The 24148-nt window shown below is 51.8% G+C and overlaps 1 protein-coding gene across 1 annotated transcript; it reads left to right on the forward strand.

Annotated features, from left to right (window-relative positions):
* The first annotated feature begins 1018 nt into the window (after nt 1–1018).
* On the forward strand, nt 1019–20004 carry FBXL18 (F-box and leucine rich repeat protein 18). Its single transcript, XM_048061830.2, has 5 exons — nt 1019–1784; nt 2747–2947; nt 3855–5395; nt 7932–8150; nt 19689–20004. The coding sequence occupies exons 1-5, from the start codon at nt 1554–1556 to the stop codon at nt 19843–19845; spliced, it is 2349 nt and encodes a 782-aa protein (XP_047917787.1). The 5' UTR covers nt 1019–1553; the 3' UTR covers nt 19846–20004.
* The last annotated feature ends 4144 nt before the right edge of the window (nt 20005–24148 follow it).

The following is a 24148-nucleotide window of genomic DNA, read 5'->3' on the forward strand; positions in this document are numbered from 1 at the left end:
TCGTGTCTTATCAACGCCGCCACATTGTTCATCGCTTGGTGGGCCATCAGTCGGAGCAGCTCCTCTTACAACTGCTGGGAGCCTGGGGAGGTTCTTTAACCTATCTCAGATCCCATTCGGGGCTGGCAACAGCCGTCTGGTCCACATACGCCCCAGGACTGGAGGGAACCCATGGCTAGTCCTAACGCAGGCTGCTCCAGTCAGTCTGGCTCTCCAGGCAGGGCTTTTACTCTGCTTACGGGCCCTGCTCTTGATCTTATTTACATTTGCGCTGGAAATGCAGGTCTTTCTCCACCCCGGTCTCTGCTTCCCCCGATGACTGCAAATACGGCAGGTTGGTATTCAGCCCAGATGTCAAACAAGTCAGTCCTGACTGCAGGGCCTCTGGATTTAATTTGACATTATCTTCTATTTAACTGAAACACATGACAAACAAAGCAGGTACCGATTCTCTTATTGAGGCTCTCCCTCATCTAAGGGCTAAGAGGGGGTTTCCTCTCCAAGTCCAGACCCTGCTCACGGGCCTGGAAGCAAAACAGGTAATCAAGACCTGAGGCACTCGATATTTCTAAGCCAAAACGCCAATCCACCACTAATCTCATTCATGGCCATAAATGGCAACAATCAACCAGGAAGAAAGCAGCAACCTATTCATCTTCCTTTGTGGGTCATCTTTAAAACACATTTTCTATGAACAAAATTCCCCAAGCACACACGTAACTGGAAATTCCAGCGCTCTAGTCCTGTCTGTACTTGAGATTTGGGAAGAGGAGCTAACAGCAGGAGTGCTGAGCCAGCGGGTCCCAGTGGACGTTGCTCTATGCAATGGCTGCGCTCGCAGCACCCCCGGGTGACTTCTGCACGGCCCCCTGTGTGGAATTTGCCTCACACCTGCTGCCGGGGTGAGGAGATTCAGCCTCGTCAGAGCCCAGGTTACGTTCATTGCATAAATGAGCAGTGAGGCTGAAGCCAGCTGGTTTATATAAGGGTTTTGTGGTGCGGGTGGATGCTTTGGAGGGAAGGGGTAGTAGTGATGGCCCCCCTCTCTCATTAGGATCAAGTCCTTCAGTGCTCAGGGTGTCACCCCAAGCTGCTCCCAGCCTACAAAACCACTATGGACAGGGACAGGATCATTTGCCCGCTGCCTGCGCTGAAGAGCAGGGCACTAATCCAGCAAATGCCCCGGAGGCTGCAAAATACCCCGCTGGGGTGGCCGGCCAAGCCCTCCGTGCCCCGTGTGCTGCTGCCGGCTGAGTCACGGCTCGGCGCAGGGCGGATTTTCATTCTGGGAGCAGCCTCAAGGTTTCGTGGGGCGCGGGCCTGGCGTGAGTCAGCCGCTGAGGTGGCGGAGGAGACCGAGAGGAGACACCGAGAGGCTGCCCTCCTCGCTCGGCTCCCAACACCTCAGCACCACCAGAGTCAGGCAGAGGTGAAGAAACCCGCTGCATGCAGCGGGACCGTGCTTAATTTAACCTCAGGGCCGAGCCCTGCAAGCCGGGGACCGAGCCCCGCATCCTCCGTCAGGGGGGCAGCGCCCAGCCGCCACCCCCAGCATGGCGGCGCCGCGCTCAAGATGGCGGCGGGCGGCGGCCGCGCCCTCCCCGCGCTCCCGCCTCAAGATGGCGGCGCGGGGCGGCGGAGGAGTGGCGAGCCGCGGAAGCCGGGTCATGGCAGCGCCGGAAGAACCGTGCGGCGGCCGGGCCGGCGGGGAGCCAGGCCGGGAGGCGGCGGGTTTGAGCGGTGCCCGGTGCGGCGGGGCCGCCGCCATGTTCCGCTGTGGAGAGGTGAGGTGTGGAGGGGCTGCTCCCCGTCCTCCGTCCCTCCGAGCGCCGGTTAACCGCGGCCGGCCCCGGGATGGGGGAAGCCGGGCTCCCCTCAGGGGTTGGGGGTGAGGTGAGCGGGGCTGGAGCCGGCCCCGGGGGTGAGGGGGCTCCCCGCGGGGCTGGGCTGAGCACCCGGTCCTGAGGGGTCGCCCTCCTGGAGGGATGCTCTGTGGGGTTTTCTGGGTGATGCGACGTGGCACCAGAGCACCCCCTTCCCCTTTAGGGGCTGGCGCTGCGTTAATTTCCACTCGAGCTTCATTAAAAGCAGGGTTTAAGTCCAAAACCACCAGCTCGGTGCGATGGGGGTGGGCTGGGGGCCAGGCAGGGGCCTCTTGGGTGGTGATGGAGGGATCGCGGGGTGAGGGAGCAAAAGGGGTGCTTGAGGGGAGCACAGCCATCGGTGGTCGAGGTTTGGCACAGTTACGGCGTGACGTGTTGCAGAAGAGCTAGGGGTAGTCTGATACTGGGCTGCAGGCTGATTATTTCTTGATACATATGAACGGTTACGTAACTTGTAAGGTTATTGGAATGGATTGCTCTTAGGGGAAAGATGTGGGAAGGGATTGCTGGGTTATATTCTGAAAGAATCAGGGAGTGACGCTTTTCCAGTTGCAAAATCAGTAGCAGAAGAAGAATGAAGGTAAATGTTTTATTTCTTAAGCAGTCCACAGCAAAAGAGTGACTGAAGATACTGTGGCTTTGCGTGAAGTTTTGCACTACCTCAGTTTTGTCTTTTAAGGGAGAGGTTTTGGCTTCTCAAGGCGGGTGGGAGTATTTAACAATTCAAGTGGTTCTGTTTTATCTCACTTTATAAATCTCGCTTTATAAATCCTTCTGAGACACAGGGTATCCGTTTTCTCACAAGCTTTGCTGAAGTCTGTGAACTGGTAGCTTTTCTTTTTTTCTTTTTTTTTCTCTTTCAGGAGCTTGTAAGTGGGGAGAGCGAGGAGGAAAATAATGGTGTCAACCTGATGGAGTTCTCGGATGAGATCCTTTTGCACATCCTAAGCTACGTCCCTTGCACAGACCTTGTCCTGAATGTCAGGAAAACCTGCAGGAAACTCGCGACGCTTTGCCTTGACAAGAGTCTAACCCATACAGTCTTACTTCAGAAAGACTATAAGGTGGGGAGAGTAGCTTGCTTCTTCTGTTAGCTGTGAAGACAAGTCTGACTTCTGAAAAAATGCCAAGAAATAGAACACTTCAGTGTGTCTGCATAAATGTCGTGCTCTTGAACTCTGAAAAAAAAAAAAAAACAAATAAACAATAAACTGTTTTTATAAAAGCATTTGTTTTGCAGAATGCTTTGTTAGGACAGCTCTGTGCTCCCTTAGTTAGTTTTCACTGATGGTATTTTATATATTTTCTCTGTTCCTGGAGGCTAAAATGAAAGTAAACTTGACTTGCCATTTATAGCTGCTTTTGACTATGGTTGTATGAAGATACCATTTTCCCAAAATATATTTTCCATGTTGTTGTGCAAAGAAATCTATATGAGCAGAAAAACTTGTGCATGTTGCTGTCAGGCATGCAGTCAGCTAAGCCAGAAAATGTATATGAGTTGTGACAAAAATAAAGCTTAGGAAGAAGGGTGATACGTGTTATGAGGACTGTATCGCCAAGCGTAAGCTTCTCTTCTTCATTTCCAAAAGAAAGCGGATGAAGGAGAATGAAAGCGTTCTTTTAATTTGAGTCTCCATAGGTGGATAATTCTGCTGAAATAGTTTTGCTGTTAGAAAAATGGAGATTGTCTTCCGTTCCGCTATCAGCTGCTGAACAGATTTTGGCCTCGCAGTCAGTAATGCAGAACTGCACAGACTGAGAAGCTAAAGGGAGGGTAATCTTAGGAGGCCAAAGCATGGCAGATTAAGTGATGCTTTAATGGTTCTTAGGCTGTGCTAGTGTTCCAAGGCCCTGGGATGAACCACATAATCTAAGTGCTAGCCAGTGTCATCCCCATTTTCAGATGGGAAACTGAGTCAGTGCACACTTGCCATATATCTCATTGAATCTGGTTTTGTTTGAGTACAGGTAAACAAAGACAAAGTGAAGCAACTGATGAGGGATATCGGAAAAGAGATTTACCAGCTGAACATGGCTGGGTGCTATTGGCTGCCCAGCTCCACTATTGATCATGTAATACGATGCAAGAACCTGGTAAAACTGAACTTGTCTGGGTGCCACATCACTTCTCTCCGCCTCTCAAAGATGCTGTCCGCGCTCCAGCACCTGCGCTCCCTGGCGATAGATGTAAACCCGGGTTTCGATGCCAGTCAGCTAAGCAGTGAGTGTAAAGCCACTCTTAGCCGCGTCTCGGAATTGAAGCAAACCCTTTACACTCCGTCATACGGTGTTGTTCCGTGCTGCACTAGCCTTGAGAAACTGCTGCTTTATTTTGAGATCCTTGATCGCTCGCGAGAAGGTTTTATGCTCTCTGGGCAGCTAATGGTAGGGGAGAGCAACGTGCCCCATTACCAGAACCTTCGCGTCTTCTATGCCAGGCTGGCTCCTGGCTACGTTAATCAGGAGGTGGTGAGGCTGTACTTGGCGGTGCTAAGTGATCGGACACCTGAGAACCTGCACGCCTTCCTTATTTCTGCCCCTGGTAGTTTCGCTGAGACGGGAGCCACTAAAAACCTCCTGGACTCCATGGCTCGAAATGTACGCCTGGATGCTTTACAGTTGCCCAAAGCTTGGATTAACGGCTCTGGGCTCCTGCAACACTTGAAGTTCAACAACCCTTTCTACTTCAGCTTTAGCCGATGCACCTTATCTGGTGGTCACCTGATCCAGAGAGTTATTAACGGTGGGAAGGATCTTAAAAGCTTGACCAGTCTGAACCTCAGTGGCTGTGTTCACTGTCTGGCTCCAGAGTCCTTGTTCCGAAAAGCAGAAGACGACATTGACAGTAGCATTCTGGAAAGCCTGGTAGTGTCGTGCTGCAACCTGAGACACCTCAACCTCTCCGCAGCTCACCACCACAGCTCGGAAAGCGTAGGGAATCATTTGTGCCAGCTTCTGTCCAGGCTAAAGTACCTACTCTCGCTAGCACTACCAGTTTGTTCCATCACGGACGTTGCTGCAAACATGGAAAAGCCTCCCACGCAGTCTAATGCGGTGCCCCAAACGTTTGGAAAGAAAGTCCGGGTGGGCATACAGACGTACCCGAGGAACTTAACGGACCAGGCAAATCAGAAGATAGAGTCTTCGGTGTTCTGGACTCTGATGGGAAGTCTCCGATTTTTGGAAACCTTGGAAATAATAGGGTCCAGTTTTTCCTCTGCCATGCCCCGCAACGAGCCAGCCATTCGGAACTCGTTGCCTCCTTGCGTCCGGGCACAAAGTGTGGGGGATTCGGAGGTGGCTGCCATTAGCCAATTGACTTACTTGCAGAGCCTCACCTTAGCACAGCTGCCAAATATTATTACTGGTTCTGGGCTCGTTAGCATCGGATTGCAGTGCCAGCATTTGCGGACTCTTTCGTTGGCCAACCTGGGCATGATGGGGAAGGTGGTCTATATGTCTGCTCTCATGGACATGCTGAAACACTGCAAGTGCTTGAGAGATCTCAGGTGAGGGGCTGCCATCGGACATCTCCGTTTTGTTTGTGGAGCTCCAGAAATGGAGCGCGTCTTTGTGTAAAAACTGCGAGTGTTCCTCTTCCAATCGCCCTCTGTTCAAAAAATGGGTCAAAAGTTGCTGTAATGGCTTGAAAACAGGTTATTTTCTTTGCAGAGTTGAGGAGCACAGGAAGGCATCTCGTGCTGTTCTCGAGGGCTCAGGATATGCCTTTTAACCAGTGTTTTAAGTGCTTAAAGTCTCTGTGCTGCAACTGCCTTCCTTTTAGATAAGGAAGAGTGGACGCAGCATATTTGGGAGCTAACTGTCAGGGCTAGGTTAAATGTTACATGCCTTTGCTGACTTTTTGACTTTGTGTACACGTACACCTCTTAAACTTCCAGGATGGAAGAGATTCCTACCATGTCTAGATCGTGTAGAGCCCCATTGCAATATTTTTCTACCTTTGGCTTATATTTTAAAACCACCTCTCTTTTTTTTTTAATTTTATTTATTTTTTAATTTTATTTTTCCCCCCCCAAATCGGTTTCAGTTGGTGAAACTGGCAGACCTGTGAGGTCTGGTCCGTATCTATTCGCAAAACAGGTCTAAAATGCCCAAGAACAGTAAAAGCAAGGTCATCCTCTCACGGTGCGTGCCTGTGATCACAGTTAATTATGGCGTGACTAAAATCATTGCTCGTCAGCTGAGACTGGTGTTTGTGGGCATGATCCTAAGCCATCGCACCCGTGAAGGGGTAGCTAAAACCCCTCTTGGTTTTTCCTTGTCTAATGCTTCCCATTTGCAAGAGGCGAGGAGCGTTGGTCTCATCGCAGGGACAGCAGCTGTCAGAGATGCGGTTGGAGATTCGCTTGCTTAATGGCTCGGGTCACGTGCATGGATATTTATTTATCCTTGAGCAGGCTAAATGCCCTTGGAAGAGCCGAGATGCGGGGAGGGAGGCTTGGGCGTGCAGTGCTGCAGCTCCCAGAGCCTCTGAAATGGAGGCTGTGACCGCTGAAGATGGGAGGCAGCGCACAGCCTCTGTGAAGGATGAGCAAGGGAGTCCTTGTCCTTGTGACAGCCGGGCGTTTCAGTGGGAGCTGCGGTGGTTCCTTGGGCGAAGCCTAAGGTCTTAAATAGGTTTAAAAGGTTTTTAATGTTTAGCGCTTCCTCCTGATAATGCGCTTTTTTTCATTTAACTAATTCTCTGGTGCTTCTACCCCTTTTCCCCTCCCCGCTTTCCAGGCTGAGAATTAGTTTCAGAGCTATTCCAAAGCAACATTGTCATCTAGCGAGCGAAAGGCAGTATTGCAAGTGTTTCTAGCTACAGGGATTAACCTAGAAACCTGCTGTAAGGTTGCAGGGGCTTCTGTGCTTTGTCCTAGACTGATAGCGGACCAGTAGCGCTGCTGAAAAATTGGAGAAGCTTCCCATTTCCTTAATATCCATTTTGAGCTCTTGCTGAAGGAGCTAGTAGGCTGTTAGGGTCTCTACAGGCGTTGTAAATTGACCAGCAGTCTCGGACTGAGACACTAAAACAGAATTCATCGACTAACGGGATTAAGTTGCTGAGATACCCCCACATGCTACAAAAGCCTGCGCAGAGATTATCCCGATCAGGCTGGGGCCGACAGCTTGTTCCCACCTGCTGGATTAACCTTGGCAGAGCTCTTGGCCCCGCTGACCCAATGACTGGGACTCCCACGTGCTCTGAGGTCCCGCAGTAAACCCGCTCGGAGCAGATGTGCTCTCCTGGTGGCGCCGGCCCCGAGCAGGTTTTGTGTCCTGCAAACTGGTTTCTGCAAGGGGGGGGGCATTCGGGTGTGCTGCTAGCTAAGGCACAGACCCCTCGTTGGGGATATCCAGGAGAGAAAAATCCAATCTCTGCTCCCTGGGCCGAGTATTTAAGGTAAAGGTTGCGTCGATTCTCAATAAAGTAGCGGCAATTCTTTCCCATCCTCTGGCCAGGCAGGGCTGGGGGTGGTCACTGCTGGCTCAGAGGCACGAGGTCCGTATCGCCACACTCACGTTGCGAGTTTTTCGCGCTTGCTTCTCTCTAGGCAGTAAAATAAAGCTTAACCAGATCAGGGGTTGGCGCGCTGGGGCTGGAAGTCCCTAAATCCACATCAGCTGGTGGATGTCAGCCCAGCTTTTGCTAGCTGTGTTTGTCCTAAGACCAGAATCAATCTGCTGCTCAGGTTTCGGACCCACCTTACCCAACGTGCTTTTGTGGAAGCCTCTCAGAAGCAGGCTTACTCGCTGGCATTCTGCAGCGTAGGCCCTTTCTGCGTGTTTGTCCCCCCGACCTTCAGCTCGCATCGTTCGAGCGTAGCTAGCGTGCGGGAGGTCTGAGCTTGCAAAGTCAGGATTTTGTGCCCTACCGCTGGCACCAGCAGGTAGAAGCCATCACGTGTGTGGGTGGAACAGGTTGGGGGGGATGCTGCTTGCTCCGTTTGCCAAACCCCTGTAAATGTGCCCTCTTCTCTCCTGTCTGAAAGCGTCCCAAGCCCGAATTGCCCGCTGACTTGTTTCTGTTTACTCCCGCAGGCTGGAACAGCCCTACTTCAGCGCGGGCGCCCAGTTCTTCCAGGCACTGAGCCACTGCTCCTCTCTCCAGCGGCTTTGCATCGTCTCCCGGAGCGGGACTCTGCAGTCTGACGCAGTGATGTCATTCATGGCCAACTGCCTTGAGGTCATCATGTGCCACATGTTTATGGGAGAATCTCTCACCGTCTGCAAAAACCTCCAGCAGTCTATTGTCCGGAGGTGAGTGCGGAAAAGGGGTTGGCGTGGGATTTCTGGAGCTGCTCAAGATTTATCTCCCATTTCCTCGCTTGCCAAGGTTTATACGGCTTGGAGCACTTGTTCTAAGAAGCTAATAGGTACTGTGTAACTGCTTGGCGCATGAAATAGCCTCTTATTTTAATAAGAGTCAATCAGTGAAATATTTGAAGGTATTGTATGAATTCCTGATTCCGTTCCCACCCGCGTTCTCGGCGGTTCCATCAGGGCTCAGCTGAAGTTGTGGATGTACAGCCCCATCATAAATCAAATGGCACTTCTCGTGTAAACAAAACATCTGCCGACATTTTAAGTACTGAGAGGTTTGACCTTGAAGCTTTCCTCCTTTCCCACAAGTGACTAAGATAATTCTTCGTCCTCTAATCACTTGTAAATGTCACTTACTGATAATCCCCTGGTAGTACAATTCAAAGCCTTTTGAAAGGGTTGTTGTGAAGGGTTTTTCTCTGGCGGGGGGAAAGAATTGGTACACACTGCCTTTGCACGTTTGGCAGTTCTTAAATGCGTTTTGCTTGGCCCCTTGCAGTGTTCAGAGGCTCACGTGCTGGGAAATGTTTGTGTGAGCCGTGAACTGCATTTGAAAAGAGAGCTTTTAATTACTCCTGGCATTTTGGAATCTAATAGTGGCAGTCGTCTAACAAAATATTTCCCATGCAGCAGACTTCCCATTATTTTTTTTTCCTATAAGGCATTTTCTCCATCTTCGATCTGTTTTCTTTGTCACCTACCGTTGCTTTGCCCTGTTAAGCTCTAACAAAAATTTCAAATCGCACGGCGTTATCGCTGCGTCCTAAGGGGTGCTCCTCCCCCCAGCCTTCCTCCAGCTTCAGACTGACTTATTACTCTTGGCTCGTTTCCGAGGATCGGATCCAGAAGAGCCTATGACTACATTAGCTACCTCTCGAGCTGCACACGGGATTGCTTGTTACAGCCTCTAGAAGGCTCCGTGTTCTTTTGGGACAGTGACTGTCGGAAACACCTATATGAGTTCCTTGTGATGTGACAGGGATTCCTTGGGTTTGTATTTTTACAGGGCGTCGTATCTGTAAAGTCAGTCCTCGGTTGATTTTGGTAGTGCTTTGAGGATCCTTAAAAAGAACCAAGAATCCACGGTTTCTGGTTTTTATTCTGCCCTCCTCCCTGAGATGCCATTGCAGCACTGGCCAACATTTTAATGTCCGCTTACTGAGCAGAAAAATGCTGTTCTGCAGTCTTTTCCTCCTCTCTTTCTCTGCTGTGTATGGATTCCCACTACATTCTGTACCTCTTAATAATTTAAACCCTGGGAACTTTCCAAAGAGCAGCTGATGCCTCATGAAAATGTTAAAAACTGCTTTTATATTTAGCAACAGTTCTGGCTGTCATGCTATTCCTCTCCTTTTGTATCTTATTAATAGAGACGTTTGTATGAAAACAGAATTTTTGAAGTTCTTTCTTCTGAGCAGAGCATCTGCTCCCACTGCAAATCCTGCACCTGAAGTCATAATCCCCTATGACATTGTAATTGGTGGCTCTGGAAACGATTTTGATGTCACGTAAGATTATGACTTCAGGAGGAGAAGCAGTGGGAGCAGATGCTCTCCTAAGCAACAGAGATCCCGTTCTCATGCAACTGTCTCCAGCAATAACACGGAAGGAACAAAATACAGAAAACGATGTGTAAGCAAAGCCTGGGGTCTTCCGCGAGCCATCAGCGAGCCTTTAACCACGTGGTTTTCCCTGCGATCCTGTTCTCGTCCTTGCGTAAATGCCCCTCCAGATGGGGGTCAGGAATTGACTTTCTCTTGACTGCGTTTTATCTGCTGCTCCAAGGGCAAAGAGACGTGCAGTAAAATCCTTGAGCGAGCTAGTTCATAACTTTAACCTGTGGAAGAGGCTCTAGTTCATACTGCGTGGCTTCCTGTAAGAAGGTGCTGCTTGCATGCCTTTAATCCAAACTTGAAATTGGAAGGGCCTGTCGGGCAGCAAGTTTGAAGTTAGATATCCTGTGCCAGAGTGAAAGAAGGTGGCTTTTCTTTTTTTTTCTTATTTTTTGGGGGGGAGGGATGTGTGCAGATGCTGTGTGTGCAGGGAAAACATGAGGGATGAGTGGGAAGGAGGAGGTGAGAGCAGGGAAGGCAGGGCTGCGAGCCTTTCTTTGCTCCCCTCCCTTGGAGCTGGGGGAATGGGTTTGTATTCCTCAGGTCCCTCTGCGGGGCAGAGTCCCTGTTGTGGGGCTGCAGAGATGATCTTGTTTAGGCTGAGAGCAGCCAAGTGACTGCAGCTTGTGGACAAAGAGATAGGGCTGAAATTACCCCCGTTCTCCCAACGCCTCCAGAAAGAAGAAATGGGAGCAAGGGGGTCCTTGGGCTGGGCATATGCAGGAGCTTGCTGCAGGTGGTAGGGCTCGGAGGGCTTGAAAATACCATCCAGTGCCGTGCAGTTCTTTTTCAGATGTGGATTCACAGGAGGGTTTGGCTCGCAGAAGAGGCTGGGACCGATTTGGGGAGAACAGACCGGTTTCTACCACGGACTTGTGCTGGAAGGTGGCACGTGCACAGGCTGCGGTGATGGGAGCTCAGGTGTTGAACCTCCCGCTCCACACCGATGGCTTAAAGCCTGAGCAGGTTCTCAAACTCTTCCCCTTGTCCGTAAGATAGGATGGCATTATCTATTTCTGCTCTACTGGCCTGCAAAGAAAGTTGTCCTCGTGCCTTTTAGCCTCGTGACAGCTCTAAACTAGGCCTTGTGCTCCCCAGCTTTCCTTTGGGCAGTCTTCTGGCTGAAGCTCGCTGCTATTTCAGAGAGGTTACTTCTTGTGTTTCAGTCCGTAAAAAGCCTCTGATTCAGTCCTGCCTCTTTTGCAACGGAGCACAGTAAGCGGAAGAGAATTCGTCTGGAGCCCTCATCAGCAAACAAGAGGCTTGCAAGGGCAAGGTCTCCTCTGAGCCTTGGAGAAGACGGTTTCCCTCTGGGCAGATAAATCATTGCAGTGTTCTTCCTTCTTTTTTCTTCTACATGGAGGGGAGGGGTAATCGTCTTTATGGTTCAGGGACATCCTCCGTGCACATGAGAAGGGCCCAGTGTTTAGAGAGGGGCATGCAGCCTGGGTGAGCCGTGTCCGCTCCCTTGATCTGCCTCAGATTTCACATACCACACTGGTCTCGGCTCACAGTTTTCTCTGTAAAATGACATTTCTTTCCCCATCACATGGTGCTCAGCTGCCGCCGTACTTCAGATAGCAGCGGATCTAACAACAGTGTTTTCCTTTTTGTGCTTGCACCCTAACTTTGCCAGAGTGCTTAGCTAAAAGCATGTGCTGTTTTTGCTTAAATAACTCTTCTGTTAAACCTATTGCTGTGTCACTTCCAACCCATTAAAATACCACAATGCCAGGACCCGCGGTTGTAGCTCCAAGCATAACCCGTTATTTTTTTCTGTGCAAAGAAGATTCCTGGAAACGAGAGGTTTTCTTCCTTCTGGGCAGAGCTGCGGTGCTGGGATTCTTTCTAAATGGTTGCAGGGAGCTCCAAGTCGGTGTAACCAGGCGGTAAGAGGAGGGGGCTTGCTTCAAGCGGCTTCCCCCGAGGGTTTTCACGCTGTTATTTTGTGAAGTAGTCAGTAGATGGAGCTGTGACCTACGGAAGGTGTCCCAGTACTCTGCCCTGATGTGTTGCATGCTAAATAATCGCGTTTGTACGCTTGTATTTCTCTGCCCCAAAAATCTTGCGGGAAAAGGGATTTGGATGGCTTCGGCATTGCGCTGCTACATGGCACGGTCAGCGGGCACCTCACAAATGCGCACAAGTTGCTCTCCCGGCGGAGCTTGCCGGCAGAAAATAGGCTGGAAGAGGGGATGGGAAATGCTTTGGCAAATGTCCCCTTGGCCTCAAGGGCAGATTTTATTTTCCAGTGTGTTCCTTTAGAATTTTTCTGGTTTTAGCTTAAGGGTTTAGATAGCTCCTATCCTTGTAGTGATGTCAAGGACTCTGCAGTACCAGACAATACAAGCCCGCGAGCCGTCCTTGGAAAAGATCGAGAAAGCAACAGTTAAATTTAAAAGAAAACAACAAAACCCACCACAAAGCAAACCGAAAAGCCTCAGAGCATTAGGGATTCTTCATACATAAGGGAGAAGTGTCAAGGCGTAGAGGTGAGTTGTGACTCACAGAAGTGCAATTCAAGAGGATTTGGAAGCCGTGGAAGATGGCGTGGTCAGAAAGCGAAAGACTGGGGGGCAGCTCAAGTGTGTTTTGGGGTGCTGGGTGGGCAGCTTGGCTCGCCTGCTCGCATCTCCCGGAGGCAGGGAGGGGTCTGGTAGCTGCTGGGAGAGGGGACAGAGGGTGGGATCCTGGTGCAGCATCCCCTGAGGGCTGGCAGCCCTAGCTCAAGCTCCGTGCCTTTGTTTCCCTCGCCAGGCCGGCTACCTGTCTGCAGGAAATGGCTCTGCAAAGTCCCTCTGTCATGCCACGCCTCGGGATCTGGATGACTGAGGGTTAACCAGTGCTGGGAAGTGCAGAGAATCCTAATGTTTTAGGACAATCTGCCTGTTCTGGGGATCCAAGACATGGAGGAAGAGAAATATTAACTTAGCCCTCCTACTTCTGCCAGCGTCAGGTGTGAGCAGCGATTAGTTTGATGTGACTTGCACAATAGGACTCCTGCTACTTTCCAGGAATAGCTATTTCAATCTGAATTAATCTCACTATTCAAGCGTTTGCCGCATTTTATGAATTTTTCCCTGCCTGTTATTTTTTTTTTAAACATGAAACCCTTGGCTGGATCTCTCCTTTCCTTCAGCTGCTGATTCCGGTGCCCTGCGTGGCGGTGACAGCCGTGCTGCTCGCTGCGGGGCTGCAGCACCCTCCTGGGGTTCAGCTGCAGAAACGGGGCTTCCAGGTGGGAGCTGGGGGGTGAAACCGAGTATCTGGAAAATGCTGAGCGAGCCAGTCCTTCTCCTGGCATTTGGCAGTGGACTGAACTATTGCAAATGAATTTTTGCTCACATCAGTGCTGAGCGTGTCCCCCCGCACCTTGTTGCTATTGCTCTGAAAGCCCCTGCAGTTTCTTTTTCTAGTCAACCGATTTATTCTCCTTGTTTGGATTCTCGCCGTGGGCTCAGCCTCAGAAGAGCCCTGTTTGGTGTTCCTTTCCACTTGTGGATGGGGTGGGAGGGGGCTGCTAGGGCACTCGGGGGGTGCGAGCTCATCTTTGAATTCTGCAAAGCCCTCCAGCACCCTGCTGCAGTTGTATCGGCGCTGCAAAAAGCTGGTATTACCACCCGGGGCTTATTTGAGATTTCCACGCTGGTTTTTGCTTCCCTTCGCCACCTTCTCTTCCTTCTGACCTTGAAAAAGTCCCTCTCGGTGCAGTGCTGCTTTCCTGGATCCCGGAGCCAGCGCGGTAGCTGCCAATCCCACTCCGCTAGCCTAAGCATGTTGCGGGCTCGGTCCCCGCGTCTGATTGCAGAAGACTTAATGTATCGCTGGGCTGGCGGAGTGAATCATTAGCATCCTGCTCCAGCTTTCATTGTCTGTTTCATTTCCTGCTCTTAGAAACCCCTGAATCATTCCGTCACGGGCTGAATAACAAACTGCATCCTTGTCAGCTCGCCTTACCCAAGAATTCGTTGGCGGGCTCGGCGAAGGCCGACTCCGCTCGGGGTGTGGCCCCGACACCTCTGCTTCTGCCAGGGATGTTGTTGAAGGGTGGGTTCGAATACTTCGCAAGCCGGCACAGCTCGTGGGGCCATCCCCAGCCTGGTGTATTTGTGTATCTTCTTCTGGGGGTACTAACGTAGCCCCTTCTTAAATGCATTCCTGTGGCTAACCCGAATGACTCGTTCCAACTACCAGCTCCTGCCTCTTGAAGGGAATTCGGTCCCGAAACCCTCCTCAGGGGGAAGATTGCTTTGTGCACCCGGTGGCTTTCAGGCGGCGCCCTCCTCTCTCTCGGCTGGGAAATAAAACCGGAGTAGCACCGTCGTGCCTTCTCCTCGCGCGGGTGTAAAAGGCTGAACGGAAGCATTAACTGCAGCTTTAAAGCATTTCCATAGTAAAATAAATCTAATTGAGCAGTTACTGCAGTTGCTTTTTAATTTGTGGAAGAGATTAGGAAATAACTTTCAGCTTGCTCTGGCAGAGCACTCCCCTAGGACGTGTCCTGGGCGCTCTGGCGTTGCTCCTTGGGTTCTCGTTCCCTCCCTCTCTAATTGTCCGGTCACATTTGACTGATGCAGAGTTCAGCTGGCAAAATAACGTAAGAAACCCGGTCTGGAAGCATTTCTGACAAACCTCAGCTCCCGGGAGAAGTGGTGGAGTGCCATTCGTGCCTTACAGAGGGAAACCACGGTGCAGAGAGGTAATTCCCCTCTACTCGTGGGGTGCATCTGGCGCGTGTCGCTTCTTGTCCGGGACACGATGCGGTGGCAGGGGACGCTGCGTTGGAGCTGGTGGCAGAGCTGTGTGCCGCTGACTTCCAGAGTCCCGTCTGTGCCCCTTCTCGGGTTGAAGGCTGGACTGGTGGGGCTCACGGTGAGTGGAAACGCTCTCTGGGGGAAACATCTCCTTGTGTGGAGCTGGAAGCAACCTGAGGAGCCCCAACGGCTTTCCTAGGGGACTTCAGAAGTGTGTTTCTGAGATTAGAAGATGGTGTCTGCTCAACACCAGTGCTTTGCAGGGTTGGAAATGGCTCACTGTGGGCATTTTTACCCCTCTTGAGAGCCCTTCGGGTGCCGGCTGGGTGGCAAGGATGCTCCCAGCTGACAGAGGAGGTGCCTGGGGGAATCCCACCTGCAGCCCCTTTGGTGTACCTGGAAGAAAAAAAAAAAGCTCTGTTTTATGCCCTCGGCAGTTGCTGTCAATAAGGAGAGAGCTCCTGAAGTTCCCTGGACCTGAGATCCGGGCACAACCGGCGGAACAAACCCCAAGTGTCCGCCTGGCCTTCCTGCAAAGAAGAGCGAAGTGCCTGGCTGTGCCTTGGGTCATGTCCCCTCAGGTCACATCCCTCGGCAGCTGTTCCCGCTTGCCCTGCCGCTTCCTCCCTTCCACCACGCCGTGCTTCGGGGACGGGAGTTTCCAGCCTGGCTCAGGTAGGTTGGCTGAAGCTTCCAAGACAGATGCCACGCTTGAGCTCCCCGCTGCGAGCCAGTCTTCCAGCAAAAACAACCTTACGCCGTGCCTGGCGGAGGATTAACAGGGGTTTTGTGCGTGCGGGTGGAGGAGCTGTGCGCAGGGCAAAATGTGAGCCGGTCTGCGTTCTGTTCTCCTGGGAAGCTCGCTCCTGATGGAAGCAACACTCCAGCCCATGTGTGAAGTCTAAGAGGAGGAGGGAGGGGATATGTGGCTGCAGCAGAGATTCAGTTGCTGCGGCGAGTCGTGCAAACCAGAGTCCAGATCTGCTCGGTCCCCTCTGCTTTGTTCCCCCAAATCAAGCTTCTCCCGGTTTCCTTCCTTACTTTTCCTTTCTAGAGCCTCTTTTCCCATGAGCTTATCTCAGTTTGTGGAGTTTAAAAATCTGGCCTCCATCCATTCCTGCTACGTTGTATTTCCTCGTTTTATCTGGGGGTGAGCTTCTTTTGTTGCCAGTGCTCAATTACACCACCCCGCGTGCCCTCGCCACCTTGCCAGCAGTTGCGAAGTGGGATGTGCCGAAGCATCTGAATTTAGCACAGGGCTTTTCTTAGGTTTCTCTGGAAATCGCAAGGGGAATTACATCCTTCGGTTCCGAACACTGCCTTTTCCCATCCTTAGGAGTAAGAGGAGGTAAGTCTGAGCAGCTCCTGAGGTAGCAGAGCTGTCGTCTTCTGGGCATTTGTGGCGCAGACAGATACAGCGAGGCACAACCCATGGCTGCGGGCTGCCTGCTGAGGTTTTCCTCCAGCTTTGGGCTGCCCTTTGGCCGTGTCAGCAGGTGGAGTTCGGGGACTCGTTGGCTTCCTCTCCAAAGAGCTGTCTGAAAGCACACACTGGGAGTGTTTGCCAGGAGATAACTGCATTCCGGGGAGCGACTCTTTTGTCTCGCTAAAACTGCGGAAATCTGATTAAAGTGCGGACCTTGCTCTAGACTTTTTCCCTTTCTTTTTGACTTTGTCCCTGACCTACATATTGCATCCTGCCACGCTGGTTGGAAGTAATTGAGACCGTAGTGGTAGGCTATTTACCAAGCTGTTCACTTGAAAATAACCTTCCTGTGTCCAGTCCACACCTGTTCTGGGATAATTTTGGAGGCAAATAACCGAGCGCCGTTAACCCTTTCAGCTACGTGCAGCCTGTTCAAGCTCTGACCGTAGTGTGATGTTACACCAGCGTTGATGCTGGGAGGAACGTATGAAGCAGGCTACGCTTTGATATCTGTTTTTCAGCTCCGTGGATGATTCCAGCCAGCTGCTGCAGCCAGGCCCACAAAGCGTCCAGATCCCAACTGGGATTCTTCAGAGACCTCCTTGTAAATGTTCCTGCTGCTGGATGTTGGTTTGGTGTTGTGTCTGCTGGACCAGAGGCTATGGCTGGAAAATATGTGTGCAGGGGGGGTATTTTCTTTGTTATCCCAGTGGTTGTTTCTGATTAAAGGACATGTTTTGAAGGGGCTGCTAGTCAGTTGCCTAGAAAACTTGCTTTCATTTAATTAATCGTGATGAGTTTAGTCTGGAGGTTTTGTAGGAGAGAGCAAGTAAGCGTATCCTTGGTTTCTTTCCCTCGGAAAAAAGCAGGGTTTCATGCCTGGAACTGCAGTTCTTTTGTCTCCCCAGGTCAATATCCCTCTCCGTCCTTCAGGTTTTCGTTTTACAAGCCACGCGCTTGCAGGGGTAGATCCAGTTTGAAGTCCATCCAGGTGTGGAATGAGGAAGAACCGTCAAGAAGATTACAGGAGCTATTCTGCAACTCATTAACTCGATCTCTTCCCCTTCTTGTTATCTCCTCCCCGCGCCCGGGGCCTTTCGAACTAGTGCTCTAAGTGCTTCTCACTTAATCTAGCCCACCTGGACAGGTGTACGAAGAAAGGAATTGCCTTCCGGGGACGGACTAAAGGAGCATAGGTTGCGGAGGGAGTCTGCTTTTGGGAACTGCTAATCCTAGTTTAACATTATGACAGCTGCTCGTTAAAATCAGGGTGTTTTTTAACAGGCAGTTAAAGGAGAGGCTTTGCACGCACATTTAGCTGAGAATAATAGCGAGCCATGTGCATTTGATTCTTTTTTTCTTAAATCACGCAAATTGTACATGGAAAGAATTCTCCGGCGTCAACTTGCTGGGGTATGGAATTTACAAGGTTTGCAGTAACGTACAGCTTCCTGTTGAGGGGGAGAGAAAATCACAAAGCTTTCTTTTTTTTCCCCCTTTTTTTTGTTGTTAAGATCAAGTTCAAACCTCTTCTATAAACCCAGCCTCTTTGGAAGGTATACTTACTGCGCTGGGGTTTTTCAGTTGTCTTGGTGGCAGATCGTCGTGTAAACTTGTCTAGGTTCTTGTTTTTATAGCTACGTGTAAGGGCTGCTTATAAACTACGATTTTGTATATGGTGAGAAGGCAGCATGCGGATCTGATTTGGGAGTGTCTATATACAAAGAAAGAAGCAGAGGTTTCTTTGCCTAGGGGGGGGCGGGTTACGGTCAGGAAGGCTGCATCTCATGAAGATCGCTGTTTCTTCCTAGCTGAACTTCAGCAAACTCGGGCTATTAACGTGATTTTCTCCGCAGGACTGTGGTGTTGGATAAGGAACGTGAAGAGCTGAGGCAGAGGAGGGGCTATCAAAGAGACATTTGCTGTATTTTTATGTAATTGCACCGCAGACTTTACCAACTGCCTCCCGCATCAGCGATGATTTGCTGCTTGGTTTCTTGTAGTGCTGGGGAAGTGAGAAACTGCTCAGCTCCTACCCAGGCCTCGAGACCCTCCCAAGGAGCGGTGTCCTTTTCCGCCAGCCCTTAGGCGTGAGGCATGAAGGGCAGTCAGCGATGCAGAAAGATAGAAAATTGCCCCAGGTAGTTCTGTTGCTGGAAATCCTTACTCCTGCGGCTACTTAGGTTCAGGCAAATTAATTTAACCCACCAGGACTAAGCAGCTGAACTCGGTATGGGAATCCCTATGCAACATTTTTGGCAGCTCTACTCCAAATCATTTGTGCACGGAAACATCCTTGCTGTCTCCCAGGAAATGCCAGCCTCCTCTAGCCTTTTCTTCAGCTGTCTGTACTGCTAGCACTTGGGATTTTCCCGTGTGTTTCCAGCAGCCAAATCGCCAGCCATCTCCTCTGCTGGAGGGAAACCTGTCCGTCTCACTGCTAAAGATGAGCTTCAGACACACATCTGAGTAAGAGGAGCTTGTTTAGCAGCCGTCCCTTCTCTCGACCCAACACAACTCGTTTCAGCCTCGAGGGACTGATGCTGCCAGTTTGACTCTGCCTCCATTAGAGTGACACCGAGCTGGCCCTTGTCACACGGTTCAGTGGAAACAGCTTGGTGGCACGCTGCTAATAGTCACAAGTGTTTTAATCTTAAGGGTGTAGCCCTTAAGCTATAGCATAACTTCCTTCCCCCCTAGCTCTAAGAGGCTGAACTCTTTTGTTGTGCTACCCCAAGCAAGGCAATTTCTCTTCTCCCACGTTCTCTTACTGGGCTGCTGTTACGCAGTGTACTTGCTTAATAGGGTCTTGGGCTTTTTTATATGGCTCTTTATGCATTGCATAAATGGCTTTGGTTCTTGCTGTCCTCTTCCTCTGCTGCTCCTCTCTCATGCTGTCATATCAGGCCTCTCACTTGCAGGGTCTGGGGTTCTCAGTGTGCACACCAGACCCAGCAGAGGGATGTTGGCAAGAAGAGCTGGGAGGACAGGAGGAGCCTGCAGGTTTTTGTAAGAGGAGACAAAACCACTGGGGCTGCGGATTTAGAAACGAACCCAGAATTCAAGTGGCAAAGAGGGATACTTACACGTGTTGGGGGCAAACTCACGTAGTGCTAAGGCAGGTTTCTGCCACTTGTGTTAAAAAGGAGGCTGTGTGCGTGTGTGTGTGCTCTGAAATGCTTATCTGCAGATCTGAGCTTTCTAAACTTACCTGTGCTCTAATTGCAGAGTGCAGACTCTGCATGCAGAACAACCGAGCCTGAAGCGATGATCCCATGCTCTGCCCCGAGGGAATGCCTGGCACTGCTCTGGCCTGATTTTTTTTTTTAACAGCCCTGCAACTTGCTGCTGGTTTGTAGGTGGTTTAAATCGGTGTCACTGGGTACCCTGCTCAGCTGGGATCTCAGATTACCAGTACGTTGTGATTTTCTTAAATTTTTTTCTCCCTCTTCATGTCAAGCTTGTGTCAGCTCAACAGATTCTCTGAAAAGGGTGCAAGCCCAGCCTGTGCTCCCCAACGACACGCACAGAGGAGAGAGGGAGACCCTGACTTCCAGCTGCCCCCCTGCCCCCTCTGAGCACCCTTCCTTGCCCCCACCGCATGGTTTTTATCCACTCAATCCCCTCCTGTTTCACCGGAGAATTAGTATTCCTCCTGGCTAACAACCTGTGTCTGATTTAGTTTCCAGGCGGACCGCCCCGCGTTAAATGTCGTCATTTTCCCTCTGCTTCACGAGGACTTGACGGAGGTCATCAGAGATGTCCCCATGAGGCACTTGGATGAAATTACCTTGTTTAAAAGCAGAGTGGCCGAAGAACCCCCCAACCTGTGGTGGTGACTGGCGCAGCATGGCAAGGACGCTTGGAGGGAACACGTGAAATAGCTTCTCCTTGGCCTGGATTTCCCCATCTTCAGCTCCTGGCCACCTCGCTGGATGCTGTACAATCACTTTAAGTAGGTGCAATTGCAAAATAAATAAAAAAGCTGTTCCTTCGCAGTGGGGAAACATCTATTGGATAGCGCTTGCATCTGAAAAGCCTGTCTCAAAGGCTTCTGGAATGTGATGAGTGTTTCCTTGTGGTTAATAATGAATTGCTTGGTTACCTTCCTGAAGATAAAGGTAAGAGAACCTGACGTAATAATGCTCTTCCCCCCCGTGTCGCCTGGTGTGTTTCCTAAGGGCCCCTGTGTACTTTGGCGGCGTGATTCGTGATATTGGTGGAAATCATCCTTCGCTTTGGTCTGGTTTTGGCAAAGTAGAAAGCCTGAGACAGCTGAGAGGCCCAAATGTGTTGCTCCTTTGGAACGCATCACATCTTTCCTGTGTTACAGATGCGCGGTTGTAGCCACTCGCACACGTGCAATCACAGATATTTAACGGTCTTTTGATTGAGAAGCACCACGAGGACTCTCTTTAATTTTTGAGTAACAACTCCAGGTTATTAGCACCTCGACCGTGGTGTGCTCTTGCTGATACGGTTTCCATCAGTGGGCCTGGTGGAAGAAGCTCTCAGCTGTTTTGGAAATCCTTGTCCTAGGGTAGATGGAGCCCGCAGCGAATGAGCTGAGGCTCCTGTCTGATGGAAATGCCGTCTGTCTTGCTGTTTAGATGGGAATGTAGTGTGCCGGTTCTGTCCTTAGGTCCCATGCCTTGAGCTCACGCTAATTTTAGAGATGTTATCAAGTATTTTCACAGTGTGACTTCATTCAGCTTCTCTGCTCCACAGAACTTCCTCAGGCATCAGTAGTGGTCTGGATCACTTTCATATTGCCTTATTTACTGAGCACTTTTGAAAGCATCAGACAGCTGAACCAAAAGCCGGGTTGGGAATTCCTGGAGCGACGGTGCTGGGCGGCAGTCGAATTCCTGTTTTGCTGGAGTATTTTGTGGTAGAGCAGTGGGTCTGTCCTCTGCCAAGCAGCTCTCACCTGGAGCTGTTTAACTTCTCCACCTGTTATCTCCTAAACACGGTCTCGTGTTGAGCAGTGCTTTTCTGGGGAGGCCCAGCGCTGTCCAAAGGTGCTGTCCCCATCTCCTTGTCAGCATTTTCTGTGCAGGGTGCCACCTCCCAAATGCTCTTCTATGATCAGCGGTTCATAGGAAGCCTGGTTTGGTGGGACAGATTTGAGGACAAAAAGCATCTCGCAGCTTTGGAGGATTTTTCCCTCCTTACTTCCCCATCAGTCGGATGTGCTGGAAATCTCTTGCTGGCGTAGATCTTGAGCCAGGCTGCAGCAACCTATGCTCGGACAGATTATGGTGTTGGTGAGCAGGATAACATAAGTCTTTTTATCAAACATCTGGGCACTGCTAAAACTAACCCTGCGTGTTTGCTGCCTGCCCTCAGCTCCTCTCCCTCCTCCACCAGCAGCCGGTACTGAGCCCGGTCCGTGCTCCTCCGGGAGCAGCTGCATCTTCCTGCAGCCCAGCCCCGGGTGCTCGTGGAGCAGCAGTGAGCGCGGCAGGCAGGACGCCGTGCTGGTGCGTGCAGCAGGCTGGTTCCCTCTCCTTGGCATCCCGCCACTGTTTTCTCTCCTGCTCTCCCAGCGAGGCCGTTCTTTCTACCTCTTGTCACATCGCTCGGCTGTTTGAATCCCTCTCTCCCTCTCCAACAGCTTTTTTTTTTTCTCCTCTCCTCCTCCCACACTTTAGCAAATCAGATGGACTTCTTGGCAGGCACGCGAGTTGCTGTTCTGTCCAGTTCAGGCCACTTCAGCTCTGCCTGGTTTTCGTCCAGGTTTCTTTCTTGGAATAAATGATGGGGGTTAGGCAGCAAGCAGCGTGAAGCAACACCAGCGCTGCTGTCTCCTCCTGTGCCTCTAGCCTCAGGGCAGGGTAGAGGGGAGGCTGAGGGTACGGAGCCAGCTCTCTGCTACCGAAGGGGACCTGTTTGGTACGTGCACAGCAGGAGAAAGGCTGTCCCCGTCCTGAACGTCCTGATTTCCCCTCCGCCTGCACGCTGCAGCACCAGGGAGAGTTTGGCAGAGCTGCCAGGGCTCTTGTTGCTGTCCGCTGGAAAATCTGAGGTGGGGGACAGCGGCGTGCAGAAAAAGCCTGGTGCTTAGTGCTGGGGCTAACCCTGCGGCCCCGGGGGTTAGAGCGACCCGATGAGACAAGCAGCACTGGGATCCTTTGCTTGGCAGGGCGATGCCCACCTGCCTTCCGTCCCGCTAGGCTGGGGCAGACAGCCAGGCGTGTGTTACAGCACCATTATCCCGTTGCCTGGAGTACGATGTTCAGACATCTGTATTCCTGCACACAGGTCAAAAGTCCTGATGCAAACGCTACCAGCTCTGATCGGGGGTAGGGAAGGTCACCCACGGGTGGTAAGGAGAGCACCACAAGTAGCGATAAGGAGCTAAAAGCTCCTTCCCCGCTCCCCGACTGTGGGCCACCGCTCCCTGTCCCTGCTACAAATTCTCTTATGGTGAGTGAGAATTTCCGCTGCTGCTGCACTCCAGGCAGGATTCACCAGATGTTAATAATGTGCTTATTTTCTCTAAGTGCTATTTTGGCATCGGTGTTAATTACAATTTATATTCTGCAACATTTACACTGGGAAAAAGAACCCACCCTAATAGTCCCCGATTGGCAGAGCCGGGCTATTAAACACGGCACCATATGTTCGGAGCAGAGCAATATATGGGGCTTGGAGACCACTCAGCGCCGAGGCTCGGCGTGCAGCGTTCGGGCGGGAGAGGAGAACGGAGGGACTGGCGTTTCGCTTTTATTTAATAAGAAATTCTCCCCCTTTCCCCTGGTTTCTGTCCCCCACCTCTCCGGAAATCTCCCCCTGCTATCCGTAAGCGCCTAACGAGGCGATCTCTGAGCCTGCTGATGCCGCTGCCCGTAGTTTAAAATAAATGAATTCAATTACCAAAGGTGCCCTTCTCGCAGGAGCAGCCTCTGCAGGGTTCCCAGTCCCTGCTGGCGTTTCGTGCTGCTCTCCGGATCAGCCCTGCGAGCTCTGGGGGCCGCGGAAGCAGCAGCCCGTGCTTTGACCCCGACAAGGTGGCTCTGCATCCCTGGGAGATGGGTATCCCGGGGCGAGTCCCAGCAGTGTGGGTAAAATCAAAATTTGCTTGCTCTGCTCTTGTTCAGAGTCTCATTAAGCAATGCGGCTTTTGGTTCCTGTGGGCTGGGGAGGTCCTAGGTGTGAGGAGTGACGGTGGTTTGGTGGAAGAAGCTTGGTGGGACCGAGCCCTCGGTGTTTCAGGAGGTTTCTTAGGAGCGGAGGTCAGAGGACTGCTCCTCAGCCGCTTTGCCAAGCGGATTTCAGGGTCTCTTTGGAACGTGGCAGTGGGAAAAGGAGGCTGTGTGGCATCAGCGCTCCCTTGGAGGAGCCTCGGGAGGGCTCGGAGCGTGGTGGCTCCTCGTGGCGGCGATGGTTGGGCAGGAGGAGGCTGGAGCGGGAGGAGGCAGCGCAGGAGGACCTGTACCTGGAAGCCAGACCCGAGCCGCGAGGCTCGGCCTCAGTTTCCCTACCTGGGAGGAGGGAAGGCTCACCCACCACGCACACAGGAGCTTGCGGGGTGTGAAGCGTGCCCAGGGCGAGGCGGTGCTCCTTTGGGAGCAGAGGGCAGGGCAGGGCTGCTAATGCAGGCTGGTGGGTGGCGGAGCAGCGACCCTGCTCGCTTTAATTCCCAGGACTGCTGCCTCCTCCGCTGGGGCAGGTGAGACAGAGCAGGATCTGTCCCCTTGCCTCGTGGATCCTCAGAGGCAGCGCAGTCCTGGGGCGACGTGCAGCAGCCGGCCGGTACGGGCGCTGGGTGCCTCCTGCCAGCACCCCTTTTCTTAGGACGCCTCGGCCGCAGATCCGTGGGATTTCCCAGTTTGTGCAGCTCGTCGGCGCAGAAAGGTTGGTTTGTCCCCCCTGGGGGGGTGCAGTCCCCCCTTATTTTTGGTCCCCAGCGGGCAGCTGGAGCTCCTCTCCTGCCCTGCGGGGAGCCCCGCGAGCCCGGCTGGGTGCTGCGGGGGCGAATCTCCTTCGCCGCGGCTCCCCGGCCCCTCCGATGAGACGCACGGGCGGCCGGGGTGCTGTGGCAGGAGAACCATTTCCATAGAAACCAAGCGGGATGTGTACGGGGAATAACGATTAATAGGGAGGGGACGGGGCCTCGGGCCCTTCTTGTGTTTAGGG

Source organism: Anser cygnoides, chromosome 15, assembly GCF_040182565.1.
Source record: "Anser cygnoides isolate HZ-2024a breed goose chromosome 15, Taihu_goose_T2T_genome, whole genome shotgun sequence".
In the NCBI taxonomy this organism is placed as follows: domain Eukaryota; kingdom Metazoa; phylum Chordata; class Aves; order Anseriformes; family Anatidae; genus Anser; species Anser cygnoides.

Bases quoted from the DNA above. Each gene is read 5' to 3' on its own strand.
- FBXL18 (XM_048061830.2), top strand. From the start codon at position 1,554: ATGGCGGCGCCGCGCTCAAGATGGCGGCGGGCGGCGGCCGCGCCCTCC. The intron at 1,785-2,746 runs GTGAGGTGTGGA...TTTCTCTTTCAG, and splicing joins CCATGTTCCGCTGTGGAGAG to GAGCTTGTAAGTGGGGAGAG. The intron at 8,151-19,688 runs GTGAGTGCGGAA...TGTCTGATTTAG, and splicing joins CAGCAGTCTATTGTCCGGAG to TTTCCAGGCGGACCGCCCCG.